The sequence below is a fragment of the Pleurodeles waltl genome, chromosome 6 (assembly GCF_031143425.1).
Source record: "Pleurodeles waltl isolate 20211129_DDA chromosome 6, aPleWal1.hap1.20221129, whole genome shotgun sequence".
Classification (NCBI taxonomy): Eukaryota; Metazoa; Chordata; class Amphibia; order Caudata; family Salamandridae; genus Pleurodeles; species Pleurodeles waltl.
Genome location: NC_090445.1, coordinates 271,061,866 through 271,079,380, shown reverse-complemented (window position 1 = coordinate 271,079,380; position 17,515 = coordinate 271,061,866). Strand labels below are relative to the sequence as shown.

The window sequence follows — 17,515 nt, the reverse complement described above, 5'->3', positions numbered from 1 at the left end:
TTAGCCTCCGGGTAGTATTATTTTATGCATGATGCAAAGCTGTTTATTCTTCCATCTACTTGCTAATACATTGGATTATTGCCTGTGATGAAATATTCAAGTAAACCCTCTCTGAAAAATATCTATTCCAAAAATGTGATGACAGAATCAGAGGTGATGTTTTTCATTACTTTCAGTTTGGGCCATTTTGAAACATAATCAATGGCCATAACTGTGTTAATTAGTTTTCTGGGAAAATTAAAAATAAATAGGCTAATTAGGTCTGCACCTAACTTGTGCCAAGGTCCCTCTGACAAACCAACTAGCTGAGAAATCAGAATACAGGGATAAATAGACATAACTCATCCCGCACAAATTACACTCAAGAACTCATTTATCTAACATGCTATCCAAGCGTGGCAGTTAGTAGTACTCTCTTTGGCTCCCCTCTTTGTGCATGACTTTTTTCAACAATCCATCTACTCAAGCCAGACAGAGGATCTGTTTTGTCTCCTCTCATTAGAGTCCCATATTCAATTACAAAGTCCCTCTGAACTTTGTAAAGTGACCTCAACTGGAGTTGGTGTGTATTGGACCAACCTCCCTTAAGATGTTATGACATCACTTTTCAAGCACCATCTAAGACTCTCTTCCATCATCAAAACACTCTGCCTAAGTAAGGACTGTGTATGTCACTTCACATTTAGACCTATCACTGTACGTTTTCCACAGGAAGAGAAAGATAACAAAAAAGGCAACCTGTGCATTGGTCTTCACAGAAAAGTATGTCACGAAAAGAGTACACTTGAAGTTTTGCAGATAGCTTTTCTGTCCTTTATGTCTCTCTGTAAGAATACTTTAGATGTTTATGGTCAATTTCTAAAAATGAAATTTGAACCTTATAGGTGCATTCTCTTTGCAGCAGACCAATGGCTCTTTCTTGCTGACTAGGTCATGTCTCACTGCCTTTTATAGTGTGATTGACCCACATGCCAAAATGCAATCCTCCACACCCCTAATCCAGTGTTACAAGAATCCTCTGAAGCAGTGCACTAGTGGCCTACTTTTTGGAACTTAAGTCAAGCTGCTTGCACTATTTTATGTTCTCCTCCTTACCCCACAGAAACGTTGAGCCTTTTTTCAGGACTGTTGTTTGTGGTTCACAAATTTGTAAATTTCGAAATATTATGGCCCATGCACAGGGGTTTACCATTAACATAACTTCTCTTCCATCAATTTGAATGAACATCCTTGGGAGACACTTACATTTGCTTCTTATGCCCACACTAAGGATTATATTGGGATGTATGCCAACGCTATTGGATACCTCTTTTTCTCCTAGGTTAACCCATGAACGTTTACATATATACTTCAGTTCCAAGTCTTGTCAGGAGACAGACATCCTCTTTAATTACTTAAATAGATAAAACTACTACAAATGTAACAATGTAAAGTATTATTACGTTCAATAAGATTCCTTTCCACCTGCCTCTTTACCGGTAGAGTTTAATTCCTAAGATTATAAATGTTCAGCCAGTTGTTGCCTATTTTCTTCTGAAAACCTCTTCTCTTTCTCAAAACTCTCTCCAATATTTATGATAGATGGCAAAGTCAGATTTAATCCCTCCCACAATCTTTCTTGAATATTTTCAGTTTTTGTTTTCATAAGTATCTAGGGCCAGATGTAGGAAGCACTTTGCGAGTCGCAAACGGCAAAATTTGCCGTTTGCGACTCGCAAATGCGTGATTCCTATGCAGAAATGCATTTTGCGAGTCGGGACCGACTCGCAAAATGCATTTCCGAATCGCAAATAGGAAGGGGTGTTCCCTTCCTATTTGCGATTCGCAATGGTATGCAATTCCATTTGCGACCGCGTATGCGGTCGCAAATGGAGTCGCAGTTACCATCCACTTGAAGTGGATGGTAACCCATTCGCGAATGGACCCCATATTATTTTTTCAGGGCAGGGAGTGGTCCAAGGGACCACTCCCTGCCCTGAAAATTCCGAAACTAAAGGTTTCGGAATTTTTTGAAATGCAGCTCGTTTTCCTGTGAGGAAAACGGGCTGCACTTCAAAAAAAAAAAAAACCTTTATTTAAAAGGCAGGTCGCTAACATGGAGGCCTGCTGACGTCAGCAGGCCTCCATGTTAGCGAGTGCCTATACTCGCAATGGGGTCGCAAACTGCGACCCACCTCATAAATATTTATGAGGTGGGTCTTTGCGACCCCATTGCGAGTTGCAGAAGGTGTCTGAGACACCTTTCTGCATGTCAAATTGCGACTTGCAATTTGCGAGTCGCACAGACTCGCAAATTGCAAGTCGCAATTTGATTTTTTCCTACATCTGGCCCCTGGTCCCTTAAAGCCTGATCATAGCTTAAATGCTCAAAGTCACAGGGTGCCACTATTGATCTAACCAGGCTACGTATGGTTCAATTGATTTGTCATTCCGCTTCTGACATGAACATAATATGAACCTTTCACTAAGTATTAATCATTCTAGCATACCAACATAATCAGATTAAGTATCAGATTAAGTATCAATTTTGTGTGTGGTCTGCATTATTCCCTTTCTAGTACTCCACGTAGGCCATAAATACACCATACTACATGCTCTACTCCATAAGAGGATCAACAAGGGATCTTAAAAAAGGAGGAGGGAAGCTATACTGGCTAAAGGAATTTAGATGATCAATAGGAAGTCAAACTTGTCCCACAATTGCCCAGATAATGCCACAGTGTAAACATTTGTTTTAAATCATTGCAAAAAATAGTATGACTCATTAAGAGAATAAAGAGATAGTCATGAACTCCTAAAATGTTACCAGTAGTTTCCAGCTACCAATGGTTTTCATAGCTACTCCATTGTAATGTGATACAAAGTTTGTATAAATATTCAAAATCAGCATTATGGCTTCATTGATCTATTCTCCATCAGCATCTGTTTCTGTCTTACTCTTGGTGTCCTGAGTTGTTGAGTGTGTATTGACATGCAACCAGCATGCTGTGTCACAGCTGCTTGATGGTGTAGATTGGAGAGTGTCACAGTATGCAGTGGCACACATTTGTGTGTGGCTTCAACCCATAGATTGCAGGGTGTTTGGCTTCATTATAGGGTTGACTCAACATTGACAGGATGCTTCAGGATGTTTGGCATGCCCGAAATATTTAAGCGTCGACTATACCCATGAAATTGCCGCATAAACTGAATTCTCAGAAAAACCGCTCAAAATCACTGTCAGGTGCTTCACCGAGTACTTCTTTTGCTGTGATTAAATACCTTGAGATGCAATTCTTTGTGTAGTTGGGGGTTACTGTTCTTGCCAATACTTCATCAGTGAAAGAGCAGCAGATCTTTTCACAATCAGAGGAAAATGCAGGATGTGATGAAAGGTACCCATGAAGGGCCAGATGTATGACGTTTCACTTACCGAGTCTCTTACTGCGAGTCATTGCAAATTGCAATGAGAGACTCACAAAATGAAGTATACAAATGTGTCCCAGACACATTTAGCGATTCCCAATTGGATTGCAAATGACCTACTTCATTAATATTCATAAGGTAGCTCGCAATTTGCAACCCCATTGGGAATGGCCGCACTCATAGGGATTGTTCCAACATGTTCACTATAAGTATATCTTTCATAAAGAGGAATTATTTTTTTCTTTAAGTTCATCAGCCTTAACATGTTAAGTGTCAGTAACCTTCACGACTGATGCATGGGTGCGGTATCAAATGTAGAGTAAGACAAACAAAGCCGCAATTTTTTCTGGTCTTCAAAATTATTTATGCTTCACATCTAGCTTCTTTTTTTATAATGAGGCAGTATAACAGCGTGAGCACCACAAGCGATAATTAAAGACACTTTCTCGCCCACAGTTTTGGACTGAAAGGTATCTTAAATATGGGAAGAGCTGGAGCAGTGCTGTTTTACCATATTAAACAGTTGTACATTACTGTTTGTCACTAAGACTACAAAGGCATGCACATTTGTTGACATATCTAGAGTAGACAACTGAATCTAACATAATAAAATACACATACACAATGCAGTATAACATAATTAAAACATAGCTTGGATCAATACAATAATAAAATTAAAAGAGAATGCAACACAACAACCACAGCACAACAACAGACATCCTCACCCTTCAAACAATACTTCTGAACATTCAACACTGGATGACAAATTCCCTCACTCTCAATCCAAAAAACACTGAATTAATCTTATTCTTTCCTAAACTGAAAAAATCCTTCAGACCTGATATGCCCTGCTGGGGGATTTAAACATTTTTAAATGTTCTCCCTCTCTTTCACCAGTAGTCTCATCCCATGGAATCACACAGAGACCTCTCTACGATACCTCACATAAACAAAATAAATTGGTACAATTTAACCTCCAAGTTCTGAAAAAAGAGCTATTCTTGCAACCTGCTCTCCTAATAATTGCAGCCCATGCTCTAATTCTTTCACATCTGGACACTGGTAAGACTGTCCTGGCATAGACCCCAGCTCCCCAAACTACCCTTTTGTCTCTAAGAGCTGACTTACATGTGACAGACACTCGCCCATCCTTGTCAGAGAAATGTGACTGCATCTTTCCAATCCTAACAGAGCTACACTCCAGAATAAAATTTAAGCTGAGATGTATGCCAACAGAGAAGCACACACAAGACCTACACCTTGCCTGCCCAACCTACTCAAGATATTTAGTAGCACGACATAGCCAGTAGCAGAGACAAGTTGCTTCTAAAACTCCCTTTTTCAGAGTCTTCTGTAGAGTTCTCCTTGCACTAAACTGCTGTTACCTCATCCCCACTGCTCTTCTGCTTCTCTTTCCTAATTCTTCCCTTTACCCACTCCGTTCCACCCTCTCTGTTTCTCCTCACTCGTACCCTCCACCTTTCAACCTTTTCCCACTCCCAATCTGCTCCTCACTCTCTTCCTCCCACACCTTCACTTTCCACCATTTCCATCCGTGACCTGTCCAACCCTCTTAGCCTTCCCCTCATTCCCTTCCCTCCTCCTCCTTCTGAATCCCTTCCCACTTACTTACCCTGCTTCTGAACTGCCCTTCAACACATCTCTGTCAGATTGACTTTGCAGGTTTGTCTCAGTGCTCTGGAAGTCTATGGAGTCAAAGGATTTCTAAGTCCCAGGTTTTTCAGTATGTTATGAGGAGTTCCAGAACTTCAGGCCCTTGTGGGGTCAAGACTCACTCCAACAGAGGTTAGAAGCAGGGTCTACAGAAGATCCATGTGGGACTGGGCAGCTGCCCTCCTGAGGAAAAGGGCTTTTAGGAGCTTGTTGTATCCCTTTAGCTTAACACAACGTCAGCCAACTGAACCTTGGAATTCTTAGTCCTGGGTACAACTGGGAGTGTGTCCATTCTTTCAGGTTTCCTCACAGGTCTCAACAGCAGGTGGAATCCCACTGTCTTCCACAGGTCCAGTAATGATCTGAAGGGGTTGTGGCTCACATTTATGTCTGGCACTAGTTTGTGGATTGGAGTGACTCCTGACCCCCCAACCAATAGAAAGAAGTTTACAGGGGTAAGCCCACCACCCTCTTAGCAGTTAAAGTGTGCCATATGCAAACAATCCCACTGTGCCCTTCTCCATCTACTAAGTCAGAAGAACCTTTTTTCCCTGTGCTGAGCTGCAGAGAAGTGGCTAGGGAAATGAGCAACCCCTCCTCTATGGTCATTCAGACCTGGTTCTTGGGACCCGGTATTGTGCATATAGGGATGTGAAAACAACAACAGATCAACAATGTTGGCAGAGTTGGATAGCAGGGTGATATTATATTAGAAATGTAACAACATCGTCTGTGCTGCCTCAAGGCACAAGACTATATTTAGCATGACTTTTAAGTGCCATTTGGCTCCAATTCCAGTGAGAGATGATTTCAGTAAGGGGCTCCAGGATGAGGGGGGCTCTGAGGAGGAACGCAAGGAGTGGGAACAAATCCCACCTGCTAAGTATCTGCAGAGAGCGAGCAATGGAGGAATTTCACATTAGAATATGCATAAATATTTCACAAGTGAGGTCAGCCAAAGTCAAGACTACAATAGATTTTGAGAGAAAACCATGGTAGATGTCACTATAAAGTAATAGCATATTAAATTTGGACATACCTAATAGTCCCGCAACTTCGTATGCTTTCTTCTGTTCGACTGTCTCATAATTAAGTGCTTCGAAAAATACATCCAGGACCAATACATTTTCTCTGTGGGATATAAACACACACCAATTATATATGTCACATGTCAATTGAATGCAGCAATGCAATTATTTTCTTGTATTTTCCATTTAATTTCACATCATGTTACAAACAACTCATTGATAATATGATTGAAACACCTCAGATGAACCTCATGGTGTAAGCAGTGTAAGGATTAACATACGTTCTGAGTGGATAGGTTTTGTTGGAGAGAGGTTAGTGTAGTTTGTGAGGTCTTTAGGGTCAAGAGAGGGGTTTCTCGAGAAAGATTTGCCACCCTGAATCTTGAAATGCCATTCTGCAGAGATGCGTTGAAAAAGGGAAAGGACATGTCCACTATAGTTGGCCAAGCTAAAAGATGTTCAAACGCTCTGTATGAGTATAGGTCGGAAATTGTGAGCATGTTCTTTTCACTAACAGCAATGAGAAGGGTAAAGAATACAGGGAAAGTGACGGGTTTGGGGGAATCTAATGGTAGACGTGGCGTTTAAGTGATGTGGCATTTAAGTGAAGGTATAGTAGGGGTCCTCGAGGGTGAACTATGATCCAGGTAGGTGGCCCAGCGCTCGCTAGATTTGCCAAGGGAAGCCTCAACATTTTTGAATTAATGAGAGATGTGGAAGAGCATTTTCAAATCATGTGTACTTTTCTGATAGGAGCACTTTTAAATCATGTCAATGATATGATATGAACGTGGATATTCTATCTAACACAGTAGTGATATAGAAATCGACATATATTAAATGCAATCAAGGTGTAAAAAAATGACTTCTTAAGGACGTTAACTGTATTTATTTCATTATCATACATACTAAAACATACTTCCAGAAGATGCCCTGACGATTGGCTTAGGGCCTCTATTGTTGGCGAGGGGGTGTTAAGTGTTAAGAGGTTGTAAGCAAGTTCAGTTTCGAAGTGTCTATTGTATAACTTGTTAATTTATTTTTATCAATATTATGCAAGAAAAACAACATATCTAATTGGGTAATCACGATCACATATCGGAGTAAAGCATCAGCTATATGATGGTCAATGCTCACTTATCAGCATTTAATATTTTCCAGGTGGTAGTGCCACTATTTTCTGTAAAACCATTCCAAATAAACTTCACTATTTGGTTGTCAATCGGAATGCTTATCATTACTCGACATTTAAATGTCAGTATGTCCTCCCGTGCCTCGTCATTTATTCTCACCCTCACCAGCCTTAATTCTTAAGCCAAGAGCCATCCCCACAGGTGTCTCATCCAGCCCTTACATGATAAGCGTATATCTTTAGACCAATGCATGGTTATGGGTCTTTTCGCCAGAAATATGGAAGATGCAATGAATCTATATCTAATGTCATCATTTCTGGAGAAAGATGCAGTGCCGTTATGCACTGAGGAGCATGATGGGCATATATATTTTGTAGGGTTACAAGCCTTTTCACCAGAAATAAGGAAGACACCTTGGGGCATATTTACAACGATAGTGGCGCTGGGCAGTGCAGCAAGTGACCTTCTGCCAAGGGGAAAGGGCAGCAATGCACTGTATTTACATAATATGGTTCTTTTCTGATCTTTCCCCTTTGCTGGCTCACAATTAGCTGCCTAGCACAAATACAGGCACCCTTGAACCATGGTGCAAGGGTGCCTGTGTTGCATGCAGGATTGTCTTTGTGCAGGAAGAGACACCTTCCTGCACAAAAATAATCCATGGAGGCGTGTTCCTCTGTTGGACCTGGCCCTTGTGGCAGGTTCATCCCCTGACTTTTTGCCTCCTTCCTCCTATTTTGTCTGACCTCTCACTGTTGGCTCTAGGACTCTGAGCACTTTATCACTGCTGATCACTGCTAAAGTGCAGGTGCTCTCCCATCTAAAGTTGGTATGATTGGCTTATACCTAATTGACATATTCAATTTACCTATGAGCCCCTTGTACAGTGGTATCTCTGTACTCAGGGCCTGTAAATTAAATGCTACTACTGGGCCTGCAGAGCTGCTTGTACCACCCACTGAAGTAGCCTTTCAAACCTGTTCCAGGCCTGCTAGCACAGGGCCTGTGTGTGCAGTTTTCTGTCACAGGGAACTGGCATCTAAATTTACTTGCCAGGCTCAGAAGTCCCATTTCACTACATGTAAGTCACCCCTGAGGTAGGCCCTAGCTAGACCTATGGGCAGGGTGCTATGTATGCAGAAGGCAGGACATGTGCCAGGCTACGTGGCCTGTCCTGGTAGTGACAAACAGCCTAACTTGGTATCTCACTGCTGTGAGTACTGCCTTCTCATAGGATTGCATTAGAAATGCCCTGCCTTATGTGTAGGGTGTATTGTCTCATTTATGAGGGGTAGCATAGGCAAGTTTGGTATGGTCGTAATGGTGATGAGAAATGCTGCTTACTGGTGTAAGTGGATTTTTTATTACTATTACAGAAATGCCATTTCTAGAAAGTGAGCATTTCTCTGTGCTTATGACTCAGGTGTTTTGCAGCTCTACACCAATCCACGTCTCGGCAGAGTGACAGTTTGGCTTTGTGCATACTTTTCAGACAGCCTGTTACACAGGGAGCGTGGAGGCGGTCACAGAGGTGCATCTACATGCTGACTAGTCTTCCTGGGCTGACAGAAGGGAGAGGCAGGGCACACTTGCATTTGTAAAGGCTGTGCCCTGGCCGCACACAATAGGGTTCCCCCAGTGATCGTGGGCCCCTGGAGGGGCCCAACATGAATATCTTTAAGGGTCAGTGGGGTGGAAGCCTCATCGGAGGCTTCCCGCTCCCCATTATTGTTCTTCTGGGCATTGTTGTGCCCCCCCCCCTTGTGGAAGGGCCAGTGGAGGCCCCGTGGAGGGGCCCCAGAGATTGCGGACTCCAGGAGGGGCCTGTTATAAACCGGAAGGGTTGTGTGTCACCCCCCTCCCCCAAATGATCGCAAGGCTCCCTTTTGTCACAGAGGAGTGCCAGGGACCCCCTTTTTTTAGAGCATTTGTGACACTGGAGGTGTCTCATCTTGAAAGACAGGCACTTTTGGAGGACAAACCTATTTCATATTTTCCATAATGGATATTACTGGTTTATATGTGTATCTGCCTATTTTTATGATGGTTCATATATATACCTATATATATACATATACATATATATATATATATATATATATATATATATTTATATATATATATATATATATATATATATATATATATATATATATGCTAATATTCCTTTTATGGGCATAACATGCTAATATGTTTTTCTGACTTGCCTTATGTTTTATAATGTTCCTGGTATGGGCGTTTATAATATTTCTATGACAAGTACTTTTATTTAGTAATGTGATTCCTGACTACTACTTATGTTGCAGAATAATAAGTAACCTGTGTGTTATATGTGACTACTGCTGGTTCTGCAGAGTAACTAATGTGTAACATTCTGACAACTGCTAAGGCAGCAGGATATTACTGACATGTAATGATTGGTCTAATTATGTTTCGTGCAATACAGTTAATTTTTACATAGCTCAGTGTTATGTTTACTTTGTGGAGTATATAATGCATCACTTGTGTTGTGTGTGTTGTGGAAATTCTTACACATTGCCTCTGGGTTAGGCCTGACTTCTCGTGCCAAGCTACCAAGGTGGTGAGCAGGGGTTTACTTCGATGTGTAACTCCCTTGCCCTGACTAGAGAGGGTGGGTTCTACCTGGCTTAGGAGGATCCCTAGCCAACCAGAAACCCCATTTCAAATATCCTCTTTCTATGTGTGCTACATAATGGGGCACACATGGATAGAGGAAAAAACTAGGAGAAATGAAAATGTCTCCTTGCGCATATAGTTTTTAGGCATTCCAGGTTTACACATCCCTGTAAATCTGGGATTGCACTAAAACCCATGGGTGTTGCATGGGAAAACCCACTGCAATCCCATTGAAAGTGCCTCTGATGCAGAATAAGGCAAAGCAGCAACTTGCACTGTGTTGCTGTACTCAATACCTGCAAGGCCATGAAAAGCCACACAAAGCGGCTTTGAATGGCCTCATAGTTATGGGTCTGCACTCTGCTCCATCAGGGCATCAAAACAAGTGATGTACCGGCAGCTAATGGAGCTTGTAAATATGCCCCAATGAATCTATGTTTACTCTCATCCTTTCTGAGGATAGCTGCAGTCTCATTATGCAGTGTTATAATGTCATGCCCACTGCACTGCCCACGGCACTGAGCAGATGGCTCACAAATGTGCCCCAGTGTTGAAGTACTTCTGCACGGCTCTAATCACCACTTTAGTTAATGTTTATCTTTTCCTCATTTGATCCTATTATTTTGTATCATTTCCAGCCTTGAAAAAGCCCCAGGTTAACATGCCACAGGGGGCGAAACACGTGTTGGCTTTATTTGGAATTACTAATTTCATGTGAAAAATACAAAATCTTTTTTAAAAATTGGATGGACTTTCGCCTGTTCATCACTGAACATCTAGAAAAGATTTAAGTGGGTTCTCAAACTCTGTGTCTTCTTACCACTTTTACTTAGGGGTAAACTGGTCCAACCCCCTACTTGACTACCCACTGCCTAATAATAGCTTTATTTTGAGCATTTAACTTATGAAAAGAAAAACTGGACCCCAATAACTTACTACTGCATTATAGATTATCTCCTTCTTGCAAGCCCACGGAATGATTAATAAATCGTATCTATAACTTCGACAATGGCAAATAGTATCAATAGATGTGAATAAAGAAACAATAAATTGGAGCTGGTATTTAACACTTTTGGTGCTGGCCTGAATCGACCTCACACAACAAATTTGTCTTCAGCAAAGGGTACCTTTCTAGACCTAGAACGGGCTGTTAAAAAGGAAACATCAAAATGGTTGGAAGCAGCATCTTTAAAAAAATACCTTAAACATGATCTTATACCGCGGGATTGAGAATTTTTATTTTTTCTCCAATTGACACCACTTCTCAAGAAAGACTAAAACAATGGGAAGCAAATTTACAGATGGCCTCTAACAACATAATAAGAAAACTAATAGATATAGCTAGAAGAGTACGAAAAATATCGACAGGAAGTGGATACCTTAAACAAACAAATCGAGGAAGCCAACTGGGGTGACATCTCGATAAAAAACTATGACATCCTTAACAGCATAATAGATCGATATGAGGAAGATATCATTCAGATAAAAAAGAGAAAATTTAGACGTGACCTAACCGATTATCAACTAGGAAGAGTATATACCTTTGGCAAACAATATGACAACATCAAAGCATCTAACTCGACCTCAGAATTACCTCGTTGTACGGAGACTTTACCTTCCTCAGAGCTAGAATTATCAGAAGAAACAAATACAATTCAAACTAGTAAACGAACAGTGAATTTTTACAAAGAAGCCAGACGACACCGTCTAGGTACGGCACAAGACAGCCATACAAAGCCACCAAATACTACAACACCAGACCCCAAAACACCCAGTATACAGACAAGAGCTTGCAGCAAGGAAACAAAACACAGGGAACAGATAAAGAACGAGTTGTTAACTTATCTGACCAGATGCTATCGTCACCCCAACTTGACATCTTAAACAAGGGTCTCTCTTTCTGTCCTACTCATCACTGGGATCTAGTTAAAACCAAAATAGATCTATTCAAATTTACTTACAAACTCAAACTTACATCGTTTTTCTCTACTGCACAAGTCAAACCTAACTTGGTTCAGGAACAACATATTTCCAGTGACCTTATAGTGCAGGACTTGGAGACCATTCGACTACTCACAAATCTTTCTAATAGTGGGGAACAAGACCAGTCCCTGACTGAAATAGCTCAAGAACTTTACATAACTACGAGTTCCAACCAAACATTTGATCTTCCCATCAAATCAACTTTTACACCTATATTACCGGCAGGCAATTCCATAGACTTATTTTTTACTGCCATTGACAACATCGGAAATATACTAAAAAACATCTTCTTCACTCTAATACTAATTTTATACAAAGAAAGGCAATTCAAGATTTAAATAGGAACAACCCTTTTCTCATTAAAGATGCAGAAAAGGGAGGTAACATTGCTATTCTCAACAAAAGGGATTACCTACATGAAATGTACAGACAATTCGATGACACCACTTGCTACAAAAAGCTCCCAGCTAATCCCACAAGAGAAATTCAAACTAAACATAAGAATTTAATTGACTTCTGGTGTACAAAACAAATTCTTACTCCAGACGATAGAACCTTTCTCTTTATTAGACATCCTATCACTCCCACTCTATATCTCCTACCTAAAATACATAAAGGAGGCCATCCTCCTAAAGGAAGACCTATTATCTCTGGTATTAATTCCATCTGTTCTAACTTAGGTACTCTCATCGACTCTGAACTACAACCTTTTATGCAAAATTTGCCTTAATTTATGAAAGATACTAAAGATATTCTGCAAGAACTGCAAAATATCGATTGGCAACCAGACTATGGGGCTCATTCCGACCCCGGCGGGCGGCGCCCGCCGGGCGGAAACCGCCCAAACACCACCCCGCGGTCAAATGACCGCGGGGAGCATTCTAACTTTCCCGCTGGGCCGGCGGGCGATCTTCAAAAGATCGCCCGCCGGCCCAGCGGGAAAGCCCCAGCAAAGATGAAGCCGGCTCCGAATGGAGCCGGCGGATTTGCTGGGGTGCGACGGGTGCAGTTGCACCCGTCGCGATTTTCAGTGTCTGCCAAGCAGACACTGAAAATCTTAATGGGGCCTTGTTAGGGGGCCCCTGCACTGCCCATGCCAGTGGCATGGGCAGTGCAGGGGCCCCCAGGGGCCCCACGACACCCGTTCCCGCCAGCCTGGTTCTGGCGGTGAAAACCGCCAGAAACAGGCTGGCGGGAAGGGGGTCGGAATCCCCATGGCGGCGCTGCTTGCAGCGCCGCCATGGAGGATTCATTTGGCCAGGGGAAAACCGGCAGGAAACCGTCGGTTTCCCTTTTCTGACCGCGGCTTTACCGCCGCGGTCAGAATTGGCCAGGAAGCACCGCCAGCCTGTTGGCGGTGCTTCCGTGGTCGTTGGCCCTGGCGGTCAATGACCGCCAGGGTCAGAATGACCCCGTATATGCTAACCACTATAGATGTAGTAAGCCTGTACACTTCCATCAAACATCAGGATGGAATTGAAGCTGTTAAGAACTGCCTTTCAACTAGATCAGTGCAACTATTTGAACAAAATCAGATTATTATAGATATGTTATCTTTCTGCCTCATGAACAACTTTTTTTCTTCAAAGGACAATACTTTCTTTAATTACAAGGTACAGCGATGGGAGCCACATTTGCGCCACCAAACGCATGCATCTTTATGGGAGCAGTAGAAAGATACTGGCTTTGGAACGATGATTCGGAACAATTTTCACAACATATCATTTTTCGGGGTCGTTACATCTTACTCATCTGGCAGGGCCAAGAATCTTTACTTCAACGTTTCCTTAAATCACTCACGCCCAATAAATGGAACATTGACATAACATATCAACTTTCTGGAACATCTGTTGAACTTCTAGACCTAGTATTGTACATAGATAATGACAAACTACAGACTTGGTTCCATAGAAAAAGTACAGCAGCAAACTCTATTTTACATGCCTCCAGCTGTCATCCACACAGTACGATCCGTAACATTCCAGTCGGGGAACTCAGAGGGGCCATCAAAGTGAATCAAGTGAACTGTAGCCATCAAATTGATCATGAGACTACAGCCTCTGAAATTGCAAAGCGCCTTTCCATCCCAGGATATAACATGTCTAACCTCAAGAATATTAAGGAACAATTTGTTAAAAATGGATCGGAACATTATCCTAAATAAGACCAAAACTACTGCTGAGAGGACACCCATCCGTTTTATTACTCATTTTCACAATGGCCACTCATTTATTCGAAAACTGTTTGCAAACATTGGTATTTACTTTACAATAACCCTTCGATCAACCAACTCATTTCTTCTCATCCGCAAATAGGCTTTAAAAGAGCCCTCAACCTTGGAGATAAACTTTGTTCCACTTTTTACAAAGACAAAACATGCACACAGAGTTTCATGCGATCTCCAAGGAAATCTGTACAAAATGTTCTATTTGCAAACTAGGTCTAACCAAAACTAAAACCATCAAAATCAGTGACCAACCATTTGTGAAAAGGGATTTTATCAATTGCGAAAGCACTAATACAGTCTATCTTATTAATTGTCCTTGCAACAAAAGCTACAAAGGAAGTACAACTCGAGCACTTAAAATACGGATACAAGAACATTATCGCAATATTCAAAAGGATTACACCAAGCTCCCACTAGTTGAACATTTTGTGAAATGCCACCCCTTCACACGCTCCTTTACATTCAGTGGTGTAATGCAATTAAAACAACACCCTCGGGGAGGTGAATTAGAACTTCAACTACGACTAAATGAAAGCAGACTTATTAGCTGCTTTGATACAGTACGACATGGTTTGATTAAGAATTGGGAATGGCATTATTGGCTTGTATAACTAATACCATTTACATAACCAAGTGAAGTTTCAATGTGCCTAATGATCTCATGTTATTGTATTACTTTCCAGTGTAATAATGCATTCTCACTCTGTTGTTTTATTGTATTTACCTGACTTATCACACCTTATTCCACATTTTTCTCTTTTTTTTCTTTCTGTTCTCCTTTGTCTTCCCCTTTCTCCTCTGCCTGTCTGTTCTTTTTTCTCTCTTCCCCCCCTTTTTTTTTCCTTTTTCCCTTTCTCCAATGGTTTTTGTTGTAGACTTTCTACAAAAAGCTTTATGTAAGTTAGAGATATGTCACTGGTTATCAATACTATTCCTCATTATAATTCTACAAGTTAATTTAGTTATAAATTAGCTATGAACAATTTCTACATTAATTATTTTTTACAATCGCCCAGCACAACATGGCCGACGTTCTTTCAATGCCTTTTACAACATCTTTCTAGATTAACAAACATGGACGAAGGACTTTTGCCAATAAGGTCGAGCTCATGAGTTACAAGATAGTAGTCGCAACGATGAACTTTCAGGTGCTTCATATCTTTTTCCTTTGGTCTGACGTTGAACTATTATTTATGGAGAATATATGTGACTGTGTTAATCTTGGTCTCATTTAAATAGCACTTTCATAATACGAGCAAGTATACATGAGTAAGACTCTCGTTTGCCTCCTGTGTAAGTTATGTAAAGAGACAAAGGACTTTTCTTTCCCCACATTAGAATCAAGATAGAAAAAGGACATGGCGTGTACTATCACGCAGCATGTATAAGCAGCACCGCATTTAATTTGACTTTAGACTTTCAAGATGGCGCCCATGTAGAACGCGCATTCGTAAACCCAGGGATTAATCCCAGAATTTTCATTTCGGACGTCTAGGACAATACAGAAGGAATGTATATCCTTATCTAGTATATACTGCCTCATTATATCTTACAGTGATAATTTATTTTCTTTACAGCTGCATTTGGATTCACCTGTACAATTACATCATACAAACATCGAATTATGAGATGTGCTCTTATTTTGAGTACTTTCAAACAAATTCAAAGAGTAAATGTAATGGTAGGTTGTTTGTTCTGTGATTATAACTATCTTGGGGGATTTATTTGGGACTTTTCACTATGATTACTACTTAACACTCAATCAGCTTATATATGTTAGTACATGTACATAAGGTCAGCACCACCACTGTCTCTCATCTCTTATCCCTTGATTCTAATTACCTTTGGATCTTCAGGAATGCATTTTTGCATGTAATTCTTTATAATTATCTATAAAATAATCTTGAACAACCAACCTTACACCTTGCACAGTGAGTGGACTTGACTATGGGATTACAGCTCACTTTATTTCACCATTGCAACTCTACCTCCTTTTCACCAAAAAATGTATGCACCATATGGGTGTACTTCTGCACGGCTCTAATCACCATTTTAGTTAATGTTAATCTTTTCCTCATTTGATCCTATTATTTTGTATTATTTCCAGCCTTGAAAAAGCCCCAGGTTAACATACCACGGAGGGCGAAACGCATGTGGCTTTATTTGGAATTACTAATTTCATCTGTCTTTATTTGGAATTACTCATTTAATCTGAAAAATACAAAATATTTTTTTAACAATTGGATGGACTTTCGCCTGTTCAAAACTGAACATCTTGAAAAGATTTAAGTGGGTTCTCAAACTCGGTCTTTGTGCCCCAGTGTTGATTTAGCACTGAGTATTGCCATACCAGGGCCCAGATTTATACATGCTTTGCAACATGTTTGCATCACACCATTGGCGCAAACTTGGAACAAAGTGTTGGGGTGGGATTTACTATCTAACGAAAATGAGTATTTGCAGTGGAAAGTCTCCCAAAGTAACACAAAGTTGCGCTATGCACTACTTAGAGTCAAAGGGGTATTTCATAGGTGTTGTGTGGGCTTTCCCATTCAATTGCCAATGGGGTTTGACGCAAATCCCTATCTACCAAAATCATAGACAGGGACTTGAACCAACACATTTACAACTCCTTGAAGCAGTTGTAATAAGGAAAAAATTTTCATGTTTCCTTATTTTTCCAAATGTGCATGAGTGTTGCATTGTACAGCACATACAGAGTGGAAAAAGCCTTAAGGTATAATTTTTGCACTGGGGGTTCTCGTCCGGTCCAAAAACTATACATTAGAGAATCTATGCTTTGAGCACTATGGCATAAGGGTGTGTGCATTGGCTCATGGAAACCAAACGTGCACCAGAAAAAATGGACCATATGCAGTCACAGCGCGATAAAGTGGTGGGGCGCGCATGGTGGAGTGGGGCGACAAAACAAACAAACGTAAAATTGAGTTTTAAAAAATAAACTTACTTGACTCCCCACCATGCCGTCGGTCTTCAGGCTGCACTGAAGGCACAGGCTCCCAAGACTGCCCTGCTGGCAATCCTAATGCTACTCTCATGCTGGTAGTAGCATGAGAGCAGCATTAGGATTGGATGGAGCGCCCTGGCTTTGTGCTCCCAGGAAGACTACGAGCCAGTGCCTGCTTTCTCCAATCTGGCAACACAGCTGGGTTGGAGAGAGCTCAAAGTGCATGTGTGTCGGGCAGTCCTGAGACGACCGGCCAAACACACATGCACACTAAGGGGAGTGCACACCACTTCCCCTCCATGCTCGTCATCCACCATGGCCCTGCCCCTTTAACAATAAAACGATGATAAACATAATTTATTATCATTTTATTTTTTAAGTTTTGCATCTGCTGCTGCTGGCGGGTGGTGGCGCTCCTCCACCATAGCGGTATATGTTAGGAGATGTAGTGCATTTTTTC

General features: G+C 41.2%; 1 protein-coding gene across 2 annotated transcripts in view; it reads right to left on the bottom strand.

Annotated features, from left to right (window-relative positions):
• The window catches only part of ASIC2 (acid sensing ion channel subunit 2), a 1,882,574-nt gene that overhangs the window by 156,709 nt on the left and 1,708,350 nt on the right, over positions 1-17,515 (bottom strand). For both annotated transcript variants that reach the window (XM_069238055.1, XM_069238056.1), the window contains exon 7: positions 6,119-6,210. In XM_069238055.1, the coding sequence (XP_069094156.1) occupies positions 6,119-6,210 (92 nt within the window). The remainder of the gene's footprint in view (positions 1-6,118; positions 6,211-17,515) is intronic.